Genomic DNA, 25,389 nt, shown 5'->3' with positions numbered 1-25,389 from the left:
TGCTGTTCTTGTCCCCTTTCCACTCCCACCCCACTTCTCAGGCAGTAGACACTTTCTTAATTGCCTCAGCGGCTCCAGCCCTCGGATTCTCGGGCAAAGGGGGGTGGGAGGGGGAGAACTGCTAGATGCTCACCTGGGTGCTGGGCCCAGTGCGGGTGGAGAAGGCCCTCCCCTGAGGCTCCAGTTGACTGTCATATACAGTCCCTAGAGTGGATGCAGTTAGGAGGATCTCTCAGAAAAATCCCAAGCCTTACTCTCTCCTTTGGCTTAATTCGTTACTAATGGACTATTAAGTACCAGACTCTTGGATTAGAGGCAGGACGGTGTAGGGGGAAGATCATCTCAGAGGTGGGTCTGCATCTAGAATCCTCATTTGGCCAGGAGGGTGAGCTTGGGTAATTTCTCAGAGCCTTATTTTACTCATCAATAAAATGCAAGTCATAATAACCACCTCCTAGGGGGGTGTGACAATAAATTATGATAATTTAGGTGAAGGTTTAATTCTGGACTTGACTGTAAAAAATGGTAGTCATTGTCATCAGGAGATGATGCGTAAGTGTACGTAAAGCCATGCATCTCCTGGATCTGGGTTTCCGTGGCAAAGCTGGACACAAGTATAGTTCGTAACCCTCCAATTTAATCTTCTTTCATGGCTTGAACTATAATGCAACTTGGAAGAGTTTGTAATTAATTTCCTAGAGATTTTGATAGTATGGAGCATTGACATAGAGCTTAGAAATACTTGGAAGTTCTTTTAGGTTGTGTGGATTGCCTGTGGGGGTCTGTGTGTGAGTGGTGTAGGGGAGGGGAGGACCGGGTCTTCATTCCAGTAACCTCATTTAGGGAAGTACCTATCAGGCCAGTTAAGAGCGGTTACACCTCAAGTAGGAGTCTCCTTGTGGTCTAGATTCGTGACCTGGCATTAAAAGACTCTCCAGTCCACCTCCTTATCAAGTTCAGAAATGATGGGGATTGGTTACTTTCTGATGCAGCCCCTACTCCTCATTCCCATCATCCTGGGGCAGCCACGTGGTGGCCCCTCCTAAGCCTCTGGCCCACTCTGAGGGGCCAGGCTTCTTCCTTCCCTTCCTCATCTCAGCTCCGAGCTTCCCTAGACACCATAGTGATCCATAAATGCGGTTGACTGAATAAGTGATAGTACATTTTATTTTTTTTAATTAATTTTTATTAGGGTATAGTTGCTTTACAATGTTGTGTTAGTTTCTACTGCACAGCAAAATGGATCAGCCATATGTATACATATGTCCCCTCCCTTTTGGATTTCCCTCCCATTTAGGACACCACAGTGCATTAAGTAGAGTTTCCTGTGCTTATACAGTATGTTCCCATCAGTTGTCTATTTTATACATAGTATCAATAGTGAGACTTAGAGAACAAATGTATGGATACCAAGGGGGAAAAGGAAAGGGGTGGGGTGGGAGGAAATGGGAGATAACGATAGTACATTTTAAATTTATTTTCATTTAATTGGAAGGAAGGGATTTTCTTTTTTTTTTTTTTTTTTTGCCTCTGTTGGTTTGGGACTCTCAGCTGAAGACTGTAAATTTAGGGTAATTAAGGCCATAACACTTTTCTTTCTTATGCCTCTTTTGGTGAGCTGCCTTTGAAATTGCATCTAAATATTTTCAAGGCTTCTAGGTGGTACTGTGGCTGTAGATATTGGGGGATGGGAGCATCGTTCTCTTCCTTTGAGGGGAATTGGGGGCAATTGAATCTCTATAGATTTTTTATCTGCAGCACATTAATTTTCTTCCTTGCTCCCCAGCACACCAATTCCCCATCCTGCAATGATGGAAAAATAACAAATTAAAACAATTCTTTAACCACAGTTGTAGTACTTGAGACTCTTATGTATGAAATTTGGGATGATATGAATTTCGGGTGATTATGGATTTAATCTTTTAAAAGCCCCCTTTAGACAGATGGGTAACATCTAGTAGCCTGCTGCAATGTTAAAAAGACACTGTTTTGAAAAAGACGGCCCAAGTCTTAAAGTGACAGATTTGAAAAAACTAGCTCACAAGGTTATTATCAAGCTGGTTCCTTAGCTGTTCATTAGAAGGCAGAGGAAATAGCTCAGGATTGGAGAGTAAATAATATTTGCAAGAATAATAACGGAAAAAAAGGAGCTGTGATAAAGAAAACTGAATGGGCCAATACATGCCCCTTCTACCCCAACTGCAGTTCTGAGAAGTACAGTTGACACTTGAACAACACAGGTTTGAACTGCACAGGTCCACTTTTACAGGGATATTTTCACTACTAAATACTGCAGTGCTACTCTCCGCTGTTGGTTGAATCCATGATTGTGGATCTGGTGTATGGAGGGCCGACTATAAGTTACATGGCTTTTCAACTTGGCCAAGTGTCAGCACCCCTAACCCCAGTTTGCTCAGGGGTCAACTGTATATATTTCACTCCATTTGGGAAGGAGCCCATGGTGGCACAAGTCCTATTTACTTCCCAGTTCTGGAGAAAACAGGAATAGTTGTAGGATACTCAAAGGGGAATATTTTCACATGGAAATTCAGTTAGATGAAGAAGAATGTGACGAACTTTCTATGAAATGGGAGGATTAAGCTAAATGTGGAAGAATTTTTGAAGCTGAGAATCATTTTTCTTTTAACATCTTTATTGGAGTATGATTGCTTTACAGTGGTGTGTTAGTTTCTGCTGTATAACAAAGTGAATCAGCTATATGCATACGTATATCCCCATTTCTCTTCCCTCTTGCGTCTCCCTCCCACCATCCCTACCCCACCCCTCTAGGTGGACACAAAGCACCGAGCTGATCTCCCTGTGCTATGCAGCTGCTTCCCACTAGCTATCTATTTTACATTTGGTAGTGTATATATGTCCATGCCACTCTCTCACTTCGTCCCAGCATACCCTTCCCCCTCCCTGTGTCCTCAAGTCCATTCTCTACCTCTGCATCTTTATTCCTGTCCTGCCCTTAGGTTCTTCAGAACCTTTTTTTTTTTTTTTAATTCCATATATATGTGTTAGCATACAGTATTTGTTTTTCTCTTTCTGAGTTACTTCACTCTGTATGACATTCTAGGTCCATCCACCTCACTACAAATAACTCAATTTCATTTCTTTTTATGGCTGAGTAATATTCCATTGTATATATGTGTCATGTCTTCTTTATCCATTCATCTGTCGATGGACACTTAGGTTGCTTCCATGTCCTGGCTTTGTGCTGCAGTGAACATTGTGGTACATGACTCTTTTTAAATTATGGTTTTCTCAGGGTATATGCCCAGTAGTGGGATTGCTGGGTCATATGTTAGTTCCATTTTTAGTTTTTTAAGGAACCTCCTTACTGTTCTCCATAGTGGCTGTATCAATTGACATTCTCACCAACAGTGCAAGAGGGTTACCTTTTCTCCACACCCTCTCCAGCATTTATTGTTTGTAGATATTTTGATGATGGCCATTCTGACTGGTGTGAGGTGATACCTCATTGTAGTTTTGACTTGCATTTCTCTAATGATTAGTGATGTTGAGTATCCTTTCATGTGTTTGTTGGCCATCTGTATATCTTCTTTGGAGAAATGTCTATGTAGGTCTTCTGCCCACTTTTGGATTGGGTTGTTTGTTTTTTTGATATTGAGCTGCATGAGCTGTGAAGCCGAGAATGACTAATTTTGTTTAGCATTATTTTCTTGGAATATCCACAGCTCTGATTTCCCATAAAGCACCAGTGTCAAGGGATAATTTATTCTCTTATTACTACAGACTCCAACACAGCAGGGCTAGCTGAAAACAATAAGAAATCTTTTCTCAGTAGCTAGAGCTGTACCCTATTTTGGCTATAGGCCTAGGGCTTTAAAGGGCTGGTCAGTCCATAAACACATGTTAAGCATTCACTGTATGCAACACACCAAGTCAAGTGTGTCAAAATATGCAAAGAAAGACATTGGAATGGACTCTGCCCTCCAGAAGCTAAGGTATCTACATTAGAAAAGAAAGAAAAAAAAAGATGCCCAATGAGTGCTCTAGGGAGTGTGTGTTGCAGGCATTGAGCAGCGAGTGGGATAGTTACTTTAGTCATTCATTCAAGCCTGGCGCTGCTGCACACCAGATGCTGTTCTAGGGCTGGTGGAGTCCTATCAGAGCAATCTGTCCTCTGAGGTATGTCCATAGAAGGCGGAAGATAGTATTTTCTAGTTGGAAAGTTAGACCTAATAAGGGTTCATAATTAGCTGGTTCACAATTAGAGGGAGCTAAAGGTAGAAAGGCAGGAAGAAAGCCTTGTAGGCCTGGCCCAAGGGTTTATTCATTTTTCTTGGCGAAGGGGAGGCGATGGGGGCTTAGGGGCAGGAGAGACACTACCTGCAGGGAGACTGTTTGAAGATCAGTCTGGCCAGAGAGAGCTTGGATTGGAGTGAGTGAGGGAAGTGAAGTTAGGGGCTGGGGTAGACCAAGGCAGGGAGGCCCGCCGGAGGCTTTTGGAAACAGCCGGGTCTGAGGTCAGAGAGTGGCACTGAGAAGCAAAAGGACTAGATGGGCATTAGACACAAGGAAACAGAGTCATTGGTGATGCTAAGAGTTAGAACTGAGTTGAAAACTAAGCTGCACAGAGCCTCTTTCTCCTCAGGCCTTGAGAATCACTCCCACGTTAGGCCTCATGACTGCCAGGAGATGCCAGGCATGGTTGGCAGATGTTTTATGGTTTATTTCCTAGTCAATATCAGGGGGAAGTGTTGCAATTAACCTGAGTTTGAGAGAATCAAGTCCCCTCTCTGAGTACCTCTAGGTCTGGATTGGATGACAGTCACAAGACCAGAGATTTTCAGGCTTTGTGAAGTAGGGGAAATCTTAGGTAGCTGTCCCCTTTTCACCCCCCACCAAACTATGGTGCTTCAAGAAACAGTTACCCCCTTTACTATATGTGTGAATGGAGACTAAGTGGGGATTTCATGGTTAATTCTGAATTCCTTGGTTTCAGGTATCTACAGTAGGGGTGCTGCGTTCTGGATGCATGGAGGTGAACAGAAGAGACGGGTCTCCATTCTCATGACTCTGGTCTAGTGAGGATGGAGACTTGATTGATAGTCACACTCAACCATACGTGATTAGAAGTTGTAATGCAACAGAGGGGAAGTTGAAGGGCTCCTCGCAGAGCATAGAAGGGGACGTCCTTTAGATTAGTGGTCAGGGATGGCTTCTATGGGGAAGTGCCGTAATGTGAGAAACAAAGATCGTGTAGAGGCTGGGGGAAGCATTCCGAGTGAAAGAGGGGAAGGGCTTGTCCCTTGGGCCCTGAGATGAGGCCAGCATGGGTGGGGCTCTGTGCGTGATGGGGAGGGATGGTCTCACCTTGTCCACTGCCACCATGGCTAGCAGCCACCATCATCTCCCCCTACCTGGACTAACCTTGTAGCCTCCTACCTGGTCTTCCAGCTTCCACCTTATCCTGTCTCTCTCTCTTCCAGTCACCCCCCTCCTTCCATCCCCCCGGCAGTCTATTTTCTGCACAGAATGATGGTGCAGAATGAATCACATCATGTCAGTCCTCTATCCTGAGCTTGCCAACAATCCAAAGTCTTCCTGTGGCTGGCAAGGCCTTCATGTGGCTGATGAGGCCCACGTTATCTACCTAGCCCTGGTGCCCACCCACTTGCACCTCACCTCCCAGACCTCCTTCCCAGCTCTGCCTCCCCCCTTGCTCACTCTGCTTTAGGCCCACTGGCCTTGCTGCAACTTGAGCCACATTTGTCTCGGGGCTTTTACACTTGCCTTTCTCTCTGCCTGGGATCATCTTCCAGCAAATGTTTGCGCCTTTATTTCACCCAGGTCTTTGCTCAAATGTTTTCTTTCTCTGCAGAGGTGCCTTCTCTTAAAAGATAGTATTTTTTAGCCTGCTTTAGTCTTTTTCCCAGCACTTTTCACTCTATGACATTATGTTCTAGACTTGCTTTTTGCTAGTCTTCCCCACCAGAATGAAAGCCATAGGATGTTAAGGGCTTTGCTGTGTCCACTGATCAGTCCCTAGCACCTGGACAGGTACCTGGCACATAATAGATGCTTACTAAATATTCATGAATGAATCACCGTTCATGCTGGAGAAGTAGGCCAGTTAAGAGGATTGGGGGCCTTTTGAGACTTAAAGGATTTTGCACTTTATCCTAAGGGCAGTGAGACCCTTTTAAGGGTTTGAAGCATGGGAGTGACAAGGTAAATTTCGGAGGTAGAGTTCAGGAGACGTGTTTGGCTCGGAACTGGGAGGTGCGGGAGAAGGAGGTGCCAGGCATGACCGCAGGTTCTTATAAAGGGCAACAGGATGGGTGGAGGTGGCATTTGCTGAGAGGTGCGATTTGCGGGGAGTGGGGGAGTTTGAATATCACACAAGAACCTGAATTCCAAGTGAGATGCCTGGGAGCCGTGCAGGGAGGACGGCAAGTCGGGGTTGGATGGGCAGGACTGAAACGCCGCCAGAGGACTGTTACGCAGCTCCCTCATGCAGGGGTTGGGGCTGCTTCTCCGGGTCGTGGGCTGAACACCTAGGCAGTGTTTGTTGTTTGCACTGACGAAAGGCCTGTTGCCTCAGAGCTCGTAAGCCTTTCACAGATCACAAGCAGCCATCTTTCTTCCTTGAAGGTGGGGCAGGGAGCCTACCGATTTCCTGTTAATGAACTGGCTGCTCCCTAAAGACTGACTGGATGACCTTGGACAGGTGAAGCTTTGCGAGGTCCAGTTTCCCTGTCTGTAAAAGAACCATAATATCCCCTGAGGGTTTGGTGAGAAGTAGATGAGATAATGCAAGTAAAGCATGGGGCAGGGAGCAGAATCAATACCCATTATTGTTAGTTTTTTTTGGACAGCTACACATCTTTAGCTTCCTCTCACCTTCTCCCTCCCTCCCCTATCCTCACAGAGAATTCACCCATTCCAGGCTCCCTGGCTCCCAGAAGTCTGAGCCTGGTGTCGCCTCCCATGCGTCCCTGGCTTGAATGGCTGTGTGTCTCTTTTCAGGATATTAACCAGAAACTCCAGGAGGACAACCAGGAACTGAGGGACCTCTGCTGTTTCCTGGATGATGACCGGCAGAAGGGCAAGAGGGTGTCCCGGGAGTGGCAGAGGCTGGGCCGCTACACGGCGGGGGTGATGCACAAGGAGGTGGCCTTATACCTGCAGAAGCTGAAGGAGCTGGAGGTGAAGCAGGAGGAGGTGGTGAAGGAGAACATGGAGCTCAAGGAGCTCTGCGTGCTGCTGGACGAGGAGAAGGGCGCGGGCTGCGCGGGCAGCCGCTGCTCCATCGACAGCCAGGCCAGCCTCTGCCAGCTCGCCGCCACCACGGCGCCCTACGTGCGGGACGTGGGCGACGGCAGCAGCACCTCCAGCACGGGCAGCACCGACAGCCCGGACCACAAGCATCACGCGAGCGGCGGCAGCCCGGAGCACCTGCAGAAGGCCCGGGCCGAGGGCAGCCCGGAGCACTCCAAGCGCAGGAGCGCCAGCCCTGAGCATCTGCAGAAGCCCAGGGCCTCCGCGAGCCCAGATCACCCCAAAGCTCTCAAAGGACCCAGCCCCGAGCACCACAAACCCTTGTGCAAGGGCAGCCCCGAACAGCAAAGGCACCCGCACGCGGGGAGCAGCCCCGAAGCGCTGCCCAAGCACGTGCTGAGCGGGAGCCCGGAGCACCTACAGAAGCACAGGCCCGGGGGCAGCCCCGAGCACACCAGGCACAGCGGAGGGAGCCCCGAGCATCTTCAGAAACACGCCCTCGGCGGGAGCCTGGAGCAGCTACCCAGAGCCCGGGGCACCAGCCCGGAGCACCTCAAACAGCATTACGGGGGGAGCCCCGATCACAAACACGTGGGCGGAGGCGGCGGAGGCGGAGGCGGCGGCGGAGGCGGCAGCGGCGGTGGCAGCAGGGAGGGCACCCTCCGAAGGCAGGCGCAAGAGGATCTGTCACCCCATCACCGGAACGTCTACAGTGGCATGAACGGTGGGTCAGTATGTGCTGGGGAGCTGCTTTGCTGGGGCCACTGGGTAGAGAGTTATGAATGATGCAGGGCTTTGCGGCCACGTTAGAAACTGCAGGCGCTGGCGCGGAGGCGGGTTGGGGAGAGGAACACACGTTTGCCCCCAAACCATGATGTGTGTTTCTCCCCCTCCATTTGTTCTAGTTTATGCAGTTACCAGGTAGCCTGGAGAATACTGGGGAGGAGGGGGCAGGGGAAGGAGAGGAACGATAATACCGTGGGACCCTGAGTAGTCAGGGTGAGATTTGTGGGCATTGAAGATAAAAATAGAACCAATCTAAGATTTCTCTATCATGAATATTTTCCTGGTTGTGTGCAGTTTCCTGCAAGGGCTCTCTTGGAACAGGTGACCAAAGGTTTTTGAGTCCAGCTAACAGCTTATGTGCAGAAAGAAATGAGTATTTATTATGAAAAACAATAACATTAAAAAAGAACTAGGGTGTCCTTAAACAGGCTTGATGCTGGGTTGCCTGAATGCCTGTAAATATGCCTTACTTTTCCTTGAGGATGTTTTCCATTTTGTTGGGGGCCTTAGCATGAATCTGTGACTTTCCTTTGCATCTGAAATGCATCAGATGACTTCTTTCCCTTTTTTTAGATATCTTTATTGGAGTATAATTGCTTTACAATGGTGTGTTAGTTTCTGCTGTATAACAAAGTGAACCAGCTATACGTATACATATATCCCCATATCCCCTCCCTCTTGCGTCTCCCTCCCACCCTCCCTATCCCACCCCTCTAGGTGGTCACAAAGCACCAAGCTGATCTCCCTGTGTGCTATGTAGCTGCTTCCCACTAGCTATCTATTTTACATTTGGTAGTGTATATATGTCAATGCTTGAGTAGCATGCTTTTTTACATGGCGAGTCATCTTTCTGGTTGTTTAAATATTCCCCTTTAAAATGTACAGATGTGTTTGGACACTCCTTTGGTTTCCAAAGTGCAACATCCACTGCATTGGCTGAGGCAGCTCTAAACTGTTTGGAAGAGGTTTACTTTTCTGCATCTTTGTTATGAAACCACTTGAAACTCAAGAGAGGAAAAAAAAAACTTAAAAGAATTGTGAGGGTCTTTTTTTTTTTTATGTTATCTGTGGCTGAGTTAGAACTCAAACGATTGGTTTTATGAAGTGGGGTTTCTGCATCCAAAATATCTGAGATTTTCCACTTTATTTGAAAGCTGCTCCAGAGGCTATGCGCAGTCAGCTCTGAACAGTGGTGGAGGCCGCCAATTTTAGCAGTGACACGAAGGGGTAAATTTTCAATATTGTAGTTGGGGATTTACCTGTTGGATTCCATTTCATCCTAATCCTTTTCTCGTAGTGCTGAAAACTGACTCCTGAAGCTTGGCTTCTAATACATCCAATGTTTTAAGCACAGATGGAACTAGAAAGAATGGGAAAGATCAGACGCTGTTGCTTTCTCTGTTACGTGCTGGGAGGTGAAAGCTGGGAGAAGCCAATTCACCTGTTGTGTTGAAGCCACCTGGCTGGCTGGGGCTTTTACTTTGTTTATTGCACCCCTCCCTCACTCTTTCCAGGAGATGCTGCCCTGATTGCTGTGGGCAGCCTCAGCTGTGCAGTTCTCAGGAGATGAAAGTCATTTAAAAAGATATTTTGGTTGTGTTACTATCACAAGACGTGTCATCGGCCATGAAACTTGTCTTCAGGGGGGAATGTGTTAACGGGAAGGTAAAGTTAACGACTTTTCCATTTCTTGATTCCTTTTTAATGAGCATGAGAAGTAAATGTGTGCACTATTTTGAGGAAACTTTTTATCTTGAACCAAAATAAAGATTACTTAAGGGCAGGTGGTTCACTTACAAAACAGTTCTTCTCCTTACAAAAAGGCTTATTTAAATAAAGAACTTCTCTAATGTGTGATTTAACTTATAAGAAAGGATTTTAGGTGCAATTTTTAAGCAATTCTTTGTATAAAGTAAGGTCTATCTCTAGATAGAGATGGCGTTAATCATTGAATCTTATTGCCTGGGTTCAGATAAATTTCATGGTCAGATAAATGGTTTTTTTAAATTTAACAATTTTATTCAGTTAGAAATTTGATGTAACATAGATGCATTATGTAGAATGACACTGTAGTTTAATTCTTGTGTTTACTTCGGGTTTTCTCATTGTTAAGTGACGGATCTTCTGACAGTTGATATCCTCACCAAAGTGTGTTTGTAGTCCATTTGCATTGCATTTTTATTTCAATAATTAATTGGAAAATGAAGAGGCACGATGAGATGTTTATGGATCATCAGCCTATAAGCTTGGGCACTGGTAGCTTGTATTTATCCTGCTGTTACAAATTAATTTTTGATATGGATAGTGAGACATGATTTTTTTCATATTTTTAAATCCCCACACACTTTGGTTGAATTATTGTCTTATAAACAGATGGGACCCAGCAGCAAGGTAGATCCCAAACTGCAAATTTGCTGAGTCATTTACAGAATCCTTCTGTGTGGGGTTGGTGTGAGAGGTGAGTGTTTTGGATGAGCCCTTGAATGTTTCTGCGTTAACAAAAAGCAGGTGAAAGTTGTGAGGCGTTGTCTTGTGCGTTTTGGGAGGTGTAACAGCATCCCGGGCTCTACCCATAAGCAACCCCCAGTTGTGACAATTAAAAATGTCTCCAGATGCTACCAAATGTTCCTGGGGTTGAGAGTGGGCAAAATTGACTCTGATTCAAAATCACTGCTCTAGAGCAGTGTTTTTCAGTTTGGCTGCAGGCTAAAATCACTGGGCTGACTTTGAAAAAACAGTGGTGCCTGGATCCCACACTCAGATGCACATTGAATTGGTCTGGCACTGGGCCTGGGCACGATGTTAAAAGAACCCTTCAGGTGATTCTAATGAGCAGACCAGGTGGAAACCATTGGCTGAGGTTCGTGGTTGTTGGATAAAATGGGCTGGTGTGAGTGAAGCTCTCAAACACCCAAGCTGCCTGGGAAGAAGAAAGTTCTTCCTTTCCTTTGCTGAACTCCAGGACTGAGAAAGACTGACACCAGCAGGTACTGGAAAACCTCACCCCTCGCAACCCCAGACCAAGGCTATCTGATAATGTACTTCTTCAGGGGTATGGGTTGAAAATTTGAGTTTTTGGTGGGTGGGATTATTAGGTTAATTCGGGGAAACTCTGGCATATGAGTCATTTAAGACTACCTTTTCAAGCCTTCACATCCCGATGGACAAAGAAGCACAGGGGTTTCTAACCTATTTCCAGTGGATGCTCATGGTGCATGTAGATCACGCGGCACCTCCAATCCTAACGAATATTTCCCACAAGAGAACCTGCATTTCAAATCTCTCAGTTTATAGGTTTTACCTTGAGTTTTAAGACGGCTTGTTATTCTCTGTTAATGAGTAAATGAAAGACGCTGATAACACAAAAATGGCCTTGTCTGCTAGGGGTGAGATAACCTATGTGTGGAAGAGCCCAGCAGAGTTTCTCTGAAGCAAGGCTGTCTGTGAATTTAAGTAGTCGTGCACTACGGCGTGAGTGATTGCTCTCATAAAACTTTTATTTTGCTTAGAGAAAGTCAGACCATCACTTATGAATGAATTTGGAGAATAGAAATTGAATGTCTCTTGGGAGAAAAATGTTAGCAGTTAACAGTTATAGAAATACTACAGAACTGATTTTAACTGAGGTCCTCTGAGTATATTTTCTGTTGTGTGAGCTGACACGTAGATGGTTAAAGAACTAGATAATAGTTTTTGGTCTTCAAGCTTCAGTATGGTAATTTGGTAGCCTTATATTCACTTTGATAGGACATCAATTTTAAGGCGTTTTGGAAAAAACAATCGTTTGTACTATACCTGTTTGTGCAAAGCATGTTGCATTCATCATAAGAATACATTTTGATTTAATGACATAGAATGATTAATATTGAAAATATAGTTTGAGATATTGCAAAATATCTGAGAGGTGAACTATTATTGGAAAACCTAGGTGGCTTAGAAAGGTAATTTCTAGTAGAATGTAAGGTTTTCAACTGCACTGGCGATAACAGCACAAAGCTATAAACATTCTTTAAATCTAGGGGACCATTTTAATCTTCTAAGGAGATTATCTCTATTATCTATATGCTGTGTGTGTGTATATACATTTCAGTAACTTTAATGTTGCATGTGAACAATGCCAACTATTCAGTTGATTCTGTTTAGCAAACAAATCTTCAAGTGCATCGGAATTCAGTCACATAAGCCAGTTGATGCTGTGAAGCCAAAGAGAAATCCCTTTCAGCTAATTATGGTTGTGCCCTTTAGACCCAGTTGAAATCAATTAAACATTTGTATTTTGGGATCCATTGCAACTTTTCAGAAGATATACGTGATAGAAAAAATACCATTGAGTTAGTAATGCCTTTATCTTTTCAACTGAAATAATTCAGAAAAAGCCTAACTTAGAACAAAATTATGGTGAGTATTACATTTCATCAGATAACTCATTTTCACAAGTGTCAAGTGAGTACAGAAGCAGTGATGTGCTCTAAGCCTCTACATTTACTCATAGTAATGATAGATTATTCTGGAGGCATCAGTGTAGTCAAGCTCCACTGCTCAGAAATAAGAATGTGAAGCCAAACTTTGCAAAAGCTTGAAAAAAAGTTTTACTTGTATAGCACCATTGGGCCAGTGTGTGCTGAAGTTTATGGCCCTAGGCTCTAAAATTTCTCATTTTAGCCACTTCTGATGTTTAGGATCTCTGAAGCGAGATAGAACTGTGAGTCCCTACATTAAATGGCCCCAGATGGCTATTCTTTCTTTGTTTATTTTTCAGTATCTACTTTTAATAGATTTTCAGTCACTTCTAGTACCAGCATGCTTCAGCAATATTCCTTGCTGCCCTCGCCCGGCCTGGTTTTAACATCATTTCCTCGTTGTTTCTAAATGCTGCTCTGCTCTTTCTAATGGATAATCTAATGTGATTATCCGTTTCCTTTGGGAAAATGGATAATCGCACTGATTAGAACTGTGTGGAAAATAAGAGTAAGTGACCTTGAAGTATCCTTCTGTGAGTAAAGTGCATGAGCTTTAGCACACGGTACATGTGTCATGCATCTATCAGTTATTTGGGCTGAAAAAGTTTTTGCTTGTTTTCTGGGTCTTGACTATATTTCAGAGAATTGAAGTATTTCTGTAATACAGGTGTCCCCTGCTTTTCAAAAGTTTGCTTTACCGAGGACCTACCTTGGTACCTGTTTTCGCTAACTGAAGGAAATCTAAAGCGGATTTTCAATTTTATGAAAAAGGTGAAAAGCAAAAAATAGCGTTCAGCATTTGTTTTACAGTGAGCCGCTGTAGAGGCAGTGGATACCCCGAGCAGTGAGAGTGGCACCGCCAAGCTCCTTCCCCGGGAACCACACTTAGCTTCAGGCCACCGTAGCTTTAAACTGTCTATGAGCATCTGTGCTTTATCTCGATTTCCTTTGTGCATCTGTTAGCAAAATGTGTCCTAAGGTAACTGCTGCTTCACTTTATCCCATTTCGGCTTACGAAAGGTTTCATAGGAACGCTGTCCTTTTGGAGCACTGGGGAACCTGTGTAACAACTCAGCTATTTTTACTCCTTGGGTACTTTGGAACAATCAGGTTGGCCTTAATACTACTTTAATGCATAATGTTTATGGCAAGCTTTGTGTACATTTGAAGAAAAATACTTATTTTGAATTTGATTCTGGGAGATATTAATAGTTTCATTTTCTGAAATGGGCTGATTTTCAAGAGTTCTAGGAAATTTCAGATTCAGCATTAGGAGTAGACCATGGGGCACTTGAGAATACAGACATGAAATCCCAGCTCTAGTTTATACATCTCTGATCTGCAAAAGAGTGAGGTTCAAGTTACTGCTGCTCCTGACATAAATTGCCTTCTCTTTAGAGTGCCATTCAAGAGTTTCCAATAGAAAGAGTGGCTGCTCTTTCTGAGACCAGGGATTCTTCAACAGCAGAGAAGCAGGAGAGGTGTTTAGAAATGACAAAATGGCAGAGGAATAGTAGCTTGCTTTATAAAGGCAATACTAGTTTGTCCTTAAGATAAGACAATGACTGGGTTATTCACACACAGTAGGGTCCTTTACAGTTTTCATGTAACAAAGAGTTAAATGTATTATAGAGCTACTGTACTTGAATCATTATGGAAGGGTACAAAAAGTCTTGGGATTTGGTCTTGGCCCTGGATTGAAATTAGGCACATATTCAATTACAGATAAATGAAAACTTCAGGAATGATATTTTAGTTTTTTCCTTCTTCAGATCCTTAGTTATTTAGTCCTTCTGTGGGCTTTTCTATGAGACAGGGTGTGTTATGGAGAAAGGTTGGGTTGGGTGATTGCTCTAAATCTGTATTTCAGTTATTTGCTTCTGTCTCTCATGTACTGAGTGTTCTTGTATGCATATTTCATCAATCATTAAATGCATTGAAGACATTGAATGACTTTTTTCATTTCAATTTCAACTACGTAAAGCAAAGTGAATCCTTACATTTAAAAATCTTGCAGACAAAATATTTATAGTCCCATTTTTGCCTACTGCTATGGTTGAGGGTTAGAATGTTCTGGTTACCTTTTGATGACCAGAAATTCAAAGGCAATCTCTGATGCTTCCTGAGTGAGTTGGTTTCTCTAGTCAGGTACATTCACTCTTGATTATAAAGAAAGGTCTTCTGAAAGGTCGTCTCATCCTTCTTCCAATTATTGAGGGGTCTTTTGGCTTTTAGGGGCAACCCCTGATCTGGATGATGTGCAGCTACAGCTTCCTGAGTGTCCATAATTGCTAGTTGTTTCAAAAATGTTAAAAAGCATGAATTGCATTTGGGTGCATTTGGGGGCATAGATACATGTGTATGTATATATTTATTTTATTTGGTTAATTGAGAATGTCTATTTTAATGCTAAGAAATTAGGGCACTTTCAACCATAACACTTGGAGCTGTAAAGTCCTCTACAATTTATGCACTTCAACCTTCCCATTTTCTGACTGAGAAAATTGACTTCCAGAAATGTCCAGTGAATTACCCAAGGCCAATTGCCAGTTAGGAGAGGACTAGAGTCCCGCTGACTCCCAGGGCAAGGTGTCGTTTTTATAAAGAAGACATTTAATCTTCCAGACTTTGAAGGCGCTTGATGTAGGGGTAATGTTAACAGTAAAGACCCTAAATGGAATAGGGACCCAGTCTTCCCCCATTCCTGTTGGAAATTGGAGAAAACCAGCGACCTGCAATGATGAGTGAGACAAGGTGCATGTCAGTAGACTCGGGCTTAGAGAGGTTCCAGAGAAGACCTGGAGATGCAGGAGGGGAGCCGGGACCTGTTGCCTGGGGGTCTCTCATTCGGTTAGATGGGGTACACTTGTTCACAGCTGGATGATCAAGTCTTGAGATGTACTCTTAGTGGAAGGAGTATTCCTGCTCTTGGCCTGAGAGGCCAACAGCCTTCCTGCCCTTCTTCCTCCCACACGGACTCTCCCCACCCCAAGGCCACATTCCTCCAGATAAACAGCCTTGTGACGATGGGCTGACCTTATTCCCGTTCTCACACATCCGCTAGTCTTCATAGCCAAAAGGTTCTGTCTGGAGAAGTGTCAGCTTCTAGAGCACAAGAAACAGAAGGGAAAGACCGGGAGCAAGGGGATGGGCCAGATGGCAACACCAAATGCTCTCAAGGAGTTGTGTTTTTTTAATAACTCAGCTTACTGCAAACAAAACTAATTAAGCCCGTTATTCTGATTTATGCTACTATAGGCAGAAGTAAAGTACACTTACATTAACACTTTTGATGGCATTTAAAAGGTCAGAATATTTGAGTTGCAAATTTCTGTTCCAAGCAGCCTGGTCTGTTGAACCACTCTTGAGAATTCAAATTAACCATGCTCATGAATTCAGCATTTTTTCGATGTTCCTAGACAGCAAGTGCCAGTTCACCCATGCACCTAAACAGAGTAATAAGACCCTGAAAGACAAGTCATTTAGTCATATCTGCCGATGATGGATTCCATGTGACTCATAGGAAAGTGAGGTAAGAGTCAGCTTACAGGAAGGAGGAGAGAGAGTGAAAATAGCAGACAGGGGCTGTGTGAGGGGGATGCAATGAAGAATTTCAAAGGGTTTATCTATTTGGTAGTGCCCCTTGTTGCTAATGGGCACATGTCTTATGTTGACTGGCAGGGCCAGCTGCCTCATTGTTACAGGACCCAACCAGAGTCGCCCTGGTTACGGAGCCGTCGGGGGAGAACTGGCTGAATTTAGCTGCTTATTGTACGTATGAGGGTACTTTGGAAGAGAGTACATTTACAATTATGATCAATTAAGGGTCTAGAAATAAACATTATCCAGGTGGTTTGCCATGAATAGCCCCCTTAGTATAGTGACTTTCATGAGAAACACTTAGGAATCAAGCTTTTCGAAATCTGTGGAAGAACAGACTTGAAAATTGCTTATTTTTACAGTATCCCTTTAGCACTTAAATGAAGACCAATACTTAGTCCTTCTTACTCTCAAACTATATGCCACATGGTTTTCACCCTTAATTTATTTGGCTTTTTCCTGTTGCAATCTCAGAATTGCCTCCTTCGGATTTTATTGACCTAGCACGTGAATCTGTCTTTGATGGAAACATGGTTCTTGCCAGAGTTCTACACAGCCATGTGTACAGCAGGCATTCATTGAAAAAAGAAAGCTAGGCTAGTAATATTACACCTATTCACAAAGCATAGCTAGTTATTTTTACATTTGTAGGTATCTGTGGAATTTCACCCGTATGTTAAAGTAATATGTAGATACCCATCCTTAAGTCAGCATATGGCATCTAAGCTTTATTTATAGCTTTAAAACAATGAAACAATTTTATAAATCTCCTTTAGCCAAATTCTATTTTAATTGTGAGTAAAAGTGATATTTATTTAACACGTATTTCAAAACAGTTAAAAAATAATTACATTTGTTTCATGGAGTTACAGTGTGTTGCCCTAACTTCATAAAGGACATCATGGCACACTTGCCCAGCTGGACATTGGGTACAGAATTGGCTCTGCTACTTTCGAGGTCACACTTTGCTGTGTGACCTTTAGCAGACCACCCACTTCTGCAGGCAAAATAATTTATCCCTCAAGTAAGGGGCTTGGAATAGAGTTTTTCTAAGTCAGTAGTCTGAGAATTTGGATTTCACAGGTATATAAAACCTGAGAATAAACCTGGAATTGCCAACTTTTTACTTTTGTTAGGTATGGACTGTTAAATAATCATCTATTAACACCATCATTTCATAAAAAAATCGTTTGAATATTTAGAAACAAAAAAATATGTATCTACTAAAGGGCAGTTTTTCTCCCTCTCATTGTACTGATACAGCTCTATATCTCTAATAAACTTGTTTTGAATAATAACATATAGCCCAGGGTTCAGATTCCACAACACAATGCAAAGTGCATTTCTTGTGTCCAACATGTTTTGGGACTTTATTTTTATCCCAGACATCAGAGAAAATCTAGTTTCACACAGCTTAGCATGTTGATAAACATAGAACCTGCAGTGTTCATTTCACTTAGGCAGGGTCTGGACGAACTGATGGAAACCAGGAACCACAACCCATGTACCACTTCCAGCTTCTTGCCCCTCCTCTCACAAGGACAGCCTGGAGGTCTGATCAGCTTGGACTGGGGGCTCCTCTCCCTGCTTGCCACCCCACCTGCCTTCCTTCAGAGTTTGTGCAGCTGGGCCTGAGCTCCTAACAGAGCAGTGAGGATGTTATCCGGGAGGGATTCTGGGCTCAGGTGGAAGGTTCACTGTGCATGGCACGACCTGAGAGCCATGACGCTAAATGCTTCCCTGCACCACCGTGCTTTCTCGGGAACTTGTCGGGGTTGCAGCAGTTCACCTAGCGATGTCCAAATAGACCCAGTCCCCTTTGACGTAGCCACAGTGATGATTGAACACCTCATGGGTGACAAGGGAGCTAAAGAGGCTATAGCGGAGGTGACTTGGGATTTGTAGACTCCTGAAGTCTGATATTAGATTTCTTCTATTTGGGCAGGTCTCAGATGGTAGGCTACAGATGGACTGGCCACGTGTGAAACGTGCATCCTGCATCTAGATTCTTATTTTCCCCTGTTGCTTAGTGGGACAGAGCTCTGGAAAATCAGAGTGAAGGATTTTACTTTCTACTCCATTGTAGACTAGATTTTCTCAAGTCTCTTTGCCATCTTTGTGCCGAATGGGAGAGTGTGGCTTATCAACTCAAGCTCGGAAGAGAGTAAGCCAGTGGTAAGGCAGTGTCACCAGGCTGTTCGTGTACTTTTGTTATGTCCCATCCAACCAGATTTTGGTCATCTTTTCCAGGAACCTTGGGGCAGAAGAAGAGCCATTCTCTCCGTTCTTTGGCACTTTAATCCTATAACTTTACAGCTTGAGCTTGAACTACTTTGGAGTGAGGCTCTTCAATGAAACTGGGAGGGTACAGTACCATTAACCGAAGGGAAGGCACAATTTCCTTATAAATCTTTGCCTTGACTCATCAGGCAGCCACGCATTCTAAACAACGTCAGGGATATTAGAGATTTATTACAACAAAGGCTAATCAGAGTGTGTCCTGAGATAAACAACATAGTAAAACAAATGACAGTTGGGAGAAGCATGAGCTGGTAAAAGACTCAAGGGTGTAGGTGGTAGTAGAAAACAAAATTCTGCTTGTGTTTCACTTGCTTTGTATAATATATGTCTGCACTGTCTCATGTAGATGAGTGATTATTGAGAATAATACATGTATAAACATACATATTTATTCGACAAGTGTTTGTGTGTCCTATGGGGGTGCAGCCTGGTGATACCCTCTATGAGGTAGAGCAGAAAAGTGAACCACAGGCCCTTCATACTAGGAGTTCACGGTCCGCCGTGTCCGTGGGAGGAGGTGAGTAACAGAGAAGGTGTACAATTGAGAGCCAAAGGGACAGAATGAGCTATTGATGCTCTGGGCCTTTGTGGGCCTGGGAGAGATGGCTCACGCACCTTCACGTCAGGGATGGCCGCTCAAGGGAGCCCTGTTGTCAGGTTGAGTCTGGGGAAGAGTTGGATTTGGATTCGTTGGCAGGAGGGGTGAGGATGTCTGGGAGAGATGGCATGAGATGGAAATGGGCAGACAGTATTGAGGAAACATGAGGATGTGAGTAGGTCTGTGCTGGATATCTTTGTTAGGTTGTGGCAGATGATTTTGCAAAGTGGGTAGAGGCTAGGTTACATAGGATACTAAATGCTTTCCAAGAGTGTTTCCTAATAGCGACATTAATTTCTCATATATGGGGAGGAAGGTAAAATGTTTTCAATTGTTTAGACCTTGTGGTTAAACTAAGTGGACTAGGGAAGGTAGTTCCTTAGCATTAAAAAAAAAAAATCCCTTGTTAGGATTTTGTAACTCAGTTTAATTTTAATGGTTTGTTCCTTTTCTTAAGGGTTCCCGAACTAAGAATTTTTACAGTGACCAGTGTTTTCAGGGCTTTATGTGCCCAGATTTATACTATCATTTAATTCTCCAATTATTTTATTTTTCTAGCAAAGACTGTGGTGAATTACTGTTCTTATTTAGTGGGAGAGTTTTACAACGAGGGTCATCAGTTAAGAAAACCCATCTTCTGACTAATATCTTTTGGGTCAGTAATAAAGATGTTATAAGGTTTTGGGGAAAACATGGCTTAGTTGCCCAGAAGGCAGACATATACTGCTAAGTGGAAATCAGTAAATTAATTCTGTTAAAACACTAAAGGGAGAAAAATAATCTTGGAACCTGTTGACCTTTGGGTTGGTCTAATGTAGAAAAATTAACCTAGTTTGTCCTTTACATTTCATTCATTCTGATGTTTTTCCGCTTCAGTGTTTTGATCTCATTTTAGCCCATGGTGCTGTATATTAAGTCTCAGATGGTTTTGCAAACTGTGCTCCACTGAGCCCTAGAGGAGGGTGGGTGCGGAGGACAGGCCAGGCTCTGCCACCCACTTCAGACCACCACAGGCACCCTTCAGCTGCGGCAGCTCTGCATTTAACTGGTTTGTTCACACTTCTGTTTAAGCTTCTGCTGCAACAAAGGTGACTTTTTACAAAGGCTGAAAACCCCTGGTCTAACCCAGAGACGCCAAAAGAAGCAAACATTTGGATACATGAGCTGGGTTTCTGGACCAGTGAATAGATGGTCCCAGATAACACCATTTCTTGATTCTTCTTGTCACCGAGGATGTGTACTTGGTCTCAGCTGTGACGATAGGCATGTGAAAACACACAATCAGGTTAATTCATAGGCATGGGGATTGTCTTTTTCAGAGGTAGATGTTTAAATTCGTGCATCTTTGAAAACTTTCACCTTCAGGGTCTCCTCGTTTAGTCTCCACCATCTGTTCTTTATTTTGTGATGCCGTCTGGGACTGGAGAACAAACAAAATATAAATTCTTTAAAGGAAACCAAGCTTTTGTTAACCTCTACCTAGAGCTGCTAAGGTACTGATCATTTTGAATCGTTTTCATAGAAGTGACAAACTTTTCTAGAGAAATTTAGTTTAATGTTTATCCTTGAATCCATCAACACACAGCTTTTTCCAGTGTGAATCTCCCCTTTTCCTTTCTTTACTGTGGAACTATTTGGGCAGAATTTATGTTTTACTAGCTTAATTAGATAAATGTGGTCTTTATTGTTACATCAGTGGGTTGCCATTTGAAAAGGTTGAGTTTGAGTTTTAGGGTCGTTTAATTGCCCGTCTGCCTCAATTCTGAGCTCTGATTGGAAGATTTATTTATTTAAAAGCCAGCTTTTAGTAGTATTCAGGCTACTAAATGATACTAGCTCAGAAAGAAAAGATAAATGGCTAATTTTATCTATAAAATGAAGCTTTGTTCTAGGTCTCTGCTCTCTCTTACACACACATGCTTTCTCCCAAACATATACCTTATCTGTACCAACACCAATATTGTTAACTCACTGGAGATGCAGCTTCACTGCAGCGGAGCATGTTGAAACAGCGGTATATGTTACAGCAACACAGGATCCTTTGCTTCCCTGTAGTCATGACTTCTGGAATCCTGGGTTCATATAAATCAAGAAGAGCCTGGTGTGATGACTGGAAACTTAGAATTTATTGGGCCCGTCATGAACCACTTGCCATGGGGTCAAGCAATGTCTTGAACCCAGCTTGACTCAGAGAAGCTTTCAGAGTGACTTTATACGCTTCAAGATGATAATATCAAGCTTCCACCTCATTCTCCTCCTCCAGGCTCACCCAGTACATGTGATAAAACGGAGGTGGGGGAGGAGGGAATATTATCAGGAGAGCTGGTGGTAAGGATGTTTCCTCCCATCTCCTTGTAAACTCTTGGCACGTCGTGGTCTTCACCATTTTCTCATAAATACCAAAGAAACCAGAATTTCCTTCTGTACCCTGTATGGAATCTCAGAAATCCCCATTTATAATGTGCACAGGAGACAGCAGGCATTCTTCACCTGTCTCAAGGACTTCCTGTGTGTGCAGGCCTGGGGCCAAACTCAGGCAGAAAGGAAAGGAATGGAAGGAATCCTTTGGCCATGGTGTCAATGTCTGGCCATTCTGAGCCATCGTTCTCTGAGCAGATCGCAGAATGGTGGCAGATTTGAATTTGCTCTCAGAGTTCATATTCAAGGCGTCTTTCACATACTCAGTCTTGATATGATAATTTATATCATAGCTTCCTCTACAGATGGCTGTGGTGCAGTGATTTCACAGAAAGTAAATAGAATGCTAATTTGTTGAATGCAACCTATTTGAAAGTAAACATTCTTGTGGAGTCTCATGTGCCTCCATTTCTCTGCTCCTTATAAAGAGAATGAAAACAAACAGACAAACAAAACCCTAGTCACTTATAAAAAGATTAATTTAGGCATGGGTGATATTTGGTAAAACTTAGAGATGCAAATAGGAGTCTGTTTTTTTTTTCTTCCAGAAGTAAATGTTGACTTGTATGCAAAACTTCCTACTTCGTAGTTTAAATGAGAGTGGCCTTTTTTGTTTGTCTGTTTAATGCTTTCGTTTTTGGCAAAGGTTTTATTCTATAGTGGATTATAATGAACTAGCTGTACTGGTCAGTCTCCATCAGAGACAGAAACTTGGGAGAATTTGTCATTTCTGTTTTAGAGACTTAACAATTGACATTAGTTTAAGACCTAAGTGAATTTAGGTTGTGGTTTTGTCTTTGTGGAGATGCCAAAATACAGTTTAAAGGAAGATTAGACAAATCATCTGTTGAAATGGTTGTTTATCCATCCATTCATTTATACACTTATCTTTTATTGAGCTACTATTATGTACTAGACTCTGTGCTCACCTTTTATTCCCCAACTGAGTTCCTGCTCTGCTTTATAGACCATGGATTCCAGGCCTGCTGCTTGAACTCATATTTGTGACTTCCACACTTACTGGCCCTTGACTTTTAATGTTATCACCATGGCTTTGGGTGTTAGAATGTGGACCTTAAAATCCATTGGAGATTTAAAACTAAAGCAAATCCTAGAGTGTTCTTTAGGAATTTTGGGGGGAGTTTCTCAGACTTATCTAGAGCTGACTCTTGCCTAATGTCGTCTGAGGAAAAGTAGCAACAAAAGTTAGTGTGGTACAGGGTGGCCATGGCAAGGTGGTCTGAACCACTGACTGTGGTCTTTGAAAGTGGCCGTCACCAAGCGCACATCCCTTTGCCTCCATAGAATCTACATACTACATGAGGAGTTGCAAACTAATGGTCTTAGGACCAAATCCAGTGACAATCATGTTTTATTTGGCCCACACATTCTTCTAACAATTGGAAAAGTCATGCACAAATCTAGGTTTCTGACTTCTCCTGATAAGTGAGAGGGTCTTCTGACACTGGTCCTGTACCCCGACATGGCATCAATCAGGGGCACAAAGTAGTGGCTGCCTCTTTAGTGGAGGCGTTCTAGTTTTCTGTTGCTGTGTAACAAACCATCTCAGCACCTAGTGTTCTAAAACCGCACGTAACCCTTTCATCATGCTCATGGATTCTGTGAGTCAGATATTTGGACAAGGCATAGTGGGGATGGTTTGCTTTTATTCCACTGTGTCTGGGTCTCCAGCTGGGGAGGCTTCCGGGAGCCGAAATCATCTGGAGGTGTCCTTATTCACATATCTTGTGCTTGGGCTGGGATGACTTGGGGCTCCTTGGGTATCCCCCAAATCTGTATGCAGCTCCCATTCTTTCCATGTGGTCTTTCTGTGTGTCTTCTGTGACTTGGCAGCCTCAGGATAGTCAGGCTTGCTACACGGCGGCACAGTGATCCAAGAGCAAGTGTTCCAGCAGAACAAGGCAAGAGCCACCTGGCCTTTTAGGACCTATCCTCAGAGGTCATAGTGTGCCACTTCTGTTGTACTCTATTGGTTGAGTCTCCAGCCCACCAAGATGTAAAGAGAAAAGTCATAGACCCCTCCTGTACATGGGCTAAGTGTCAAGGAATTTTCAACTTTGTTTTCAAACCACCCAAGGGGGCAGAACGTTTCCGTTCGTTGTAGTCCTCACCACTCCCTGCTACATTACATCCAGGCTGCTTTACCCATTTCTATCCTCCGACTGCCCCTGAGGGCACTTGAGTAAGGGATTACTGCTCTTCCTTGGTACTTACAAATTTTTGATGAACCATAAATTCTAGGTAGAGTTTCTTTTGTCAACATTCATAATGATAAATCTCAGTGTGCCCGTTGGGGAAAGGAGTGGAAGGCAACATGGACTCAGATTGCAAACTCCCTTTGGGAAGCTGTGTATGATGTTTGGCTGGGGGAGATAATCCGCCGAGCTGTGATTCATGCTTTTGTTGGCCGTGTTCTGTATTTGCACTTGTAGAAATGTGTTATCTTACTCATGTATTCATTTCCTTATTTCTTATTCTTGGCTAGTGCATTTCCTCCTGCATTTCCTTATTCTGGGGAAAATGGGCCAAGCCATTTATTTGTTTATTCTTTTTAAAATATCCTGTGAGTGTTATCACTTTCATTGTAAATAATGAAGTCTTGTTTATTGGTGCTACAGTGGTAGGAATGTCAGAAATAAAGTAACCACAGGTTTAAAAAAATTAAGGAAAAGCATCTAAAACCAGTATTATTGTCTTCCTTCTCATTTTCACCAACCTCTCTTCTTCCAGTGAAGGTATCGCAGTTGTCCTAGTTGGAATACTGGGTGTTATCCAGTCTCTTCCTTGCCCATCATCCTAGACTGTCAAATTTATTTATTCTTCTCAATATTCCTTCTCTGTGTCCCCTGTCCCCACTGTCGCTCCCTTAGCTCAGCCTCTCATCACTGGGACTTCTGGTAATAGACCACCTCCCTAGATGTTCTTCTCATCTCTAATATCTCCCATTCCAAACTGTCCTCTGTTTCAGAGTGATCTTCCCAAAATCTCTATCAGATCATGTTAATTCTCTGCTACCAAGCTGACAGTGGCATCTCTATGCCTCTGGATAAAACTCAGTCTCCTTTTGTAAACGGTACAGGAGATCCTAACAGAATCTGAACCCAGCTTAGCTCTTAGACCTCATATCCAAATTGCGCTTACACCCTCCAGGACATTCACACCCTAAGTTACTCTGGTCATAACTGGCCACTTGCTCCCAAGTACTTGCCAGGTACACCTGGCCATGTGCTACACTGGAAGCCTTTGCTGGTGTTCTGTCTTTCCCATTCTGTGCCAAATGCCTCATCTTTGGATTTCTGTAACATCCCAGAGCGTTTATCCAGTGTAATAATTTGTTTACCATCTGCCTTCCCAATTCTAATTTAGATTTCTTGAAGGCAGAAACCATCTTTTTTTCTCTGTATATCAATGCCTGGCATAAGTAGGGCTGTTGGTAAATGTTCATGGAATGGCTGACTGGTTGAAGCCCACCAGTGATTCCATTCCAAGATTCCCCTTGCGGTAGAGAGTACTTATAATGGGAGAGAGGATCCTATTCTAAGTTCATGTTTGGCGGGGGGAAGGCATCATTCTCTGTGCTGTTCACGCTCAAGGATGAAAGATCTTCTTCTAAAATCTGTATATTCTGATAATATGTTTGTGTACATTACAAAAGAAAGTATGAAATCTAGTCCTTCCTGGTAAATGTCAAGAAGAACCTTCCTTTGTGTGTACCTACACTTGTGACGCATTTCTTAGCTCCCTCAGTGAGCAGCTCGAATTTTCACAAAAATCCTCTCGGAAGCATCCTGGTATAGTGGGCAGGATGTGGACTTGGAGCCACACACAGTCTATGCAAATTCTGGTTCTACTCCTCCTTAAACTGCGCACCTAGGGGACAGCTCACTTCATTTCTCAGAGTCTCACCTTATTTATAAAATGTAAACAGCAGATAATAGTGGCAGTTGATAA

At 43.3% G+C, this 25,389-nt stretch overlaps 1 protein-coding gene across 7 annotated transcripts in view; it reads left to right on the top strand.

Annotated features, from left to right (window-relative positions):
- Window positions 1-25,389, top strand: part of CCDC85A (coiled-coil domain containing 85A) — a 197,122-nt gene that overhangs the window by 1,968 nt on the left and 169,765 nt on the right. For 6 of the 7 annotated variants that reach the window (XM_057557872.1, XM_057557873.1, XM_028168497.2 and 3 more), the window contains exon 2: window positions 7,003-7,978. In XM_057557872.1, coding sequence (XP_057413855.1) covers window positions 7,003-7,978 — 976 coding nt within the window. Of the gene's footprint in view, window positions 1-7,002; window positions 7,983-25,389 lie in introns of all 7 variants that reach the window. The other variant, XM_057557871.1, reaches the window with a different exon arrangement.

Source organism: Balaenoptera acutorostrata, chromosome 12 (genome assembly GCF_949987535.1).
Source record: "Balaenoptera acutorostrata chromosome 12, mBalAcu1.1, whole genome shotgun sequence".
Lineage (NCBI taxonomy): Eukaryota > Metazoa > Chordata > Mammalia > Artiodactyla > Balaenopteridae > Balaenoptera > Balaenoptera acutorostrata.
This window is presented reverse-complemented; position numbering and strand designations above follow the sequence as displayed.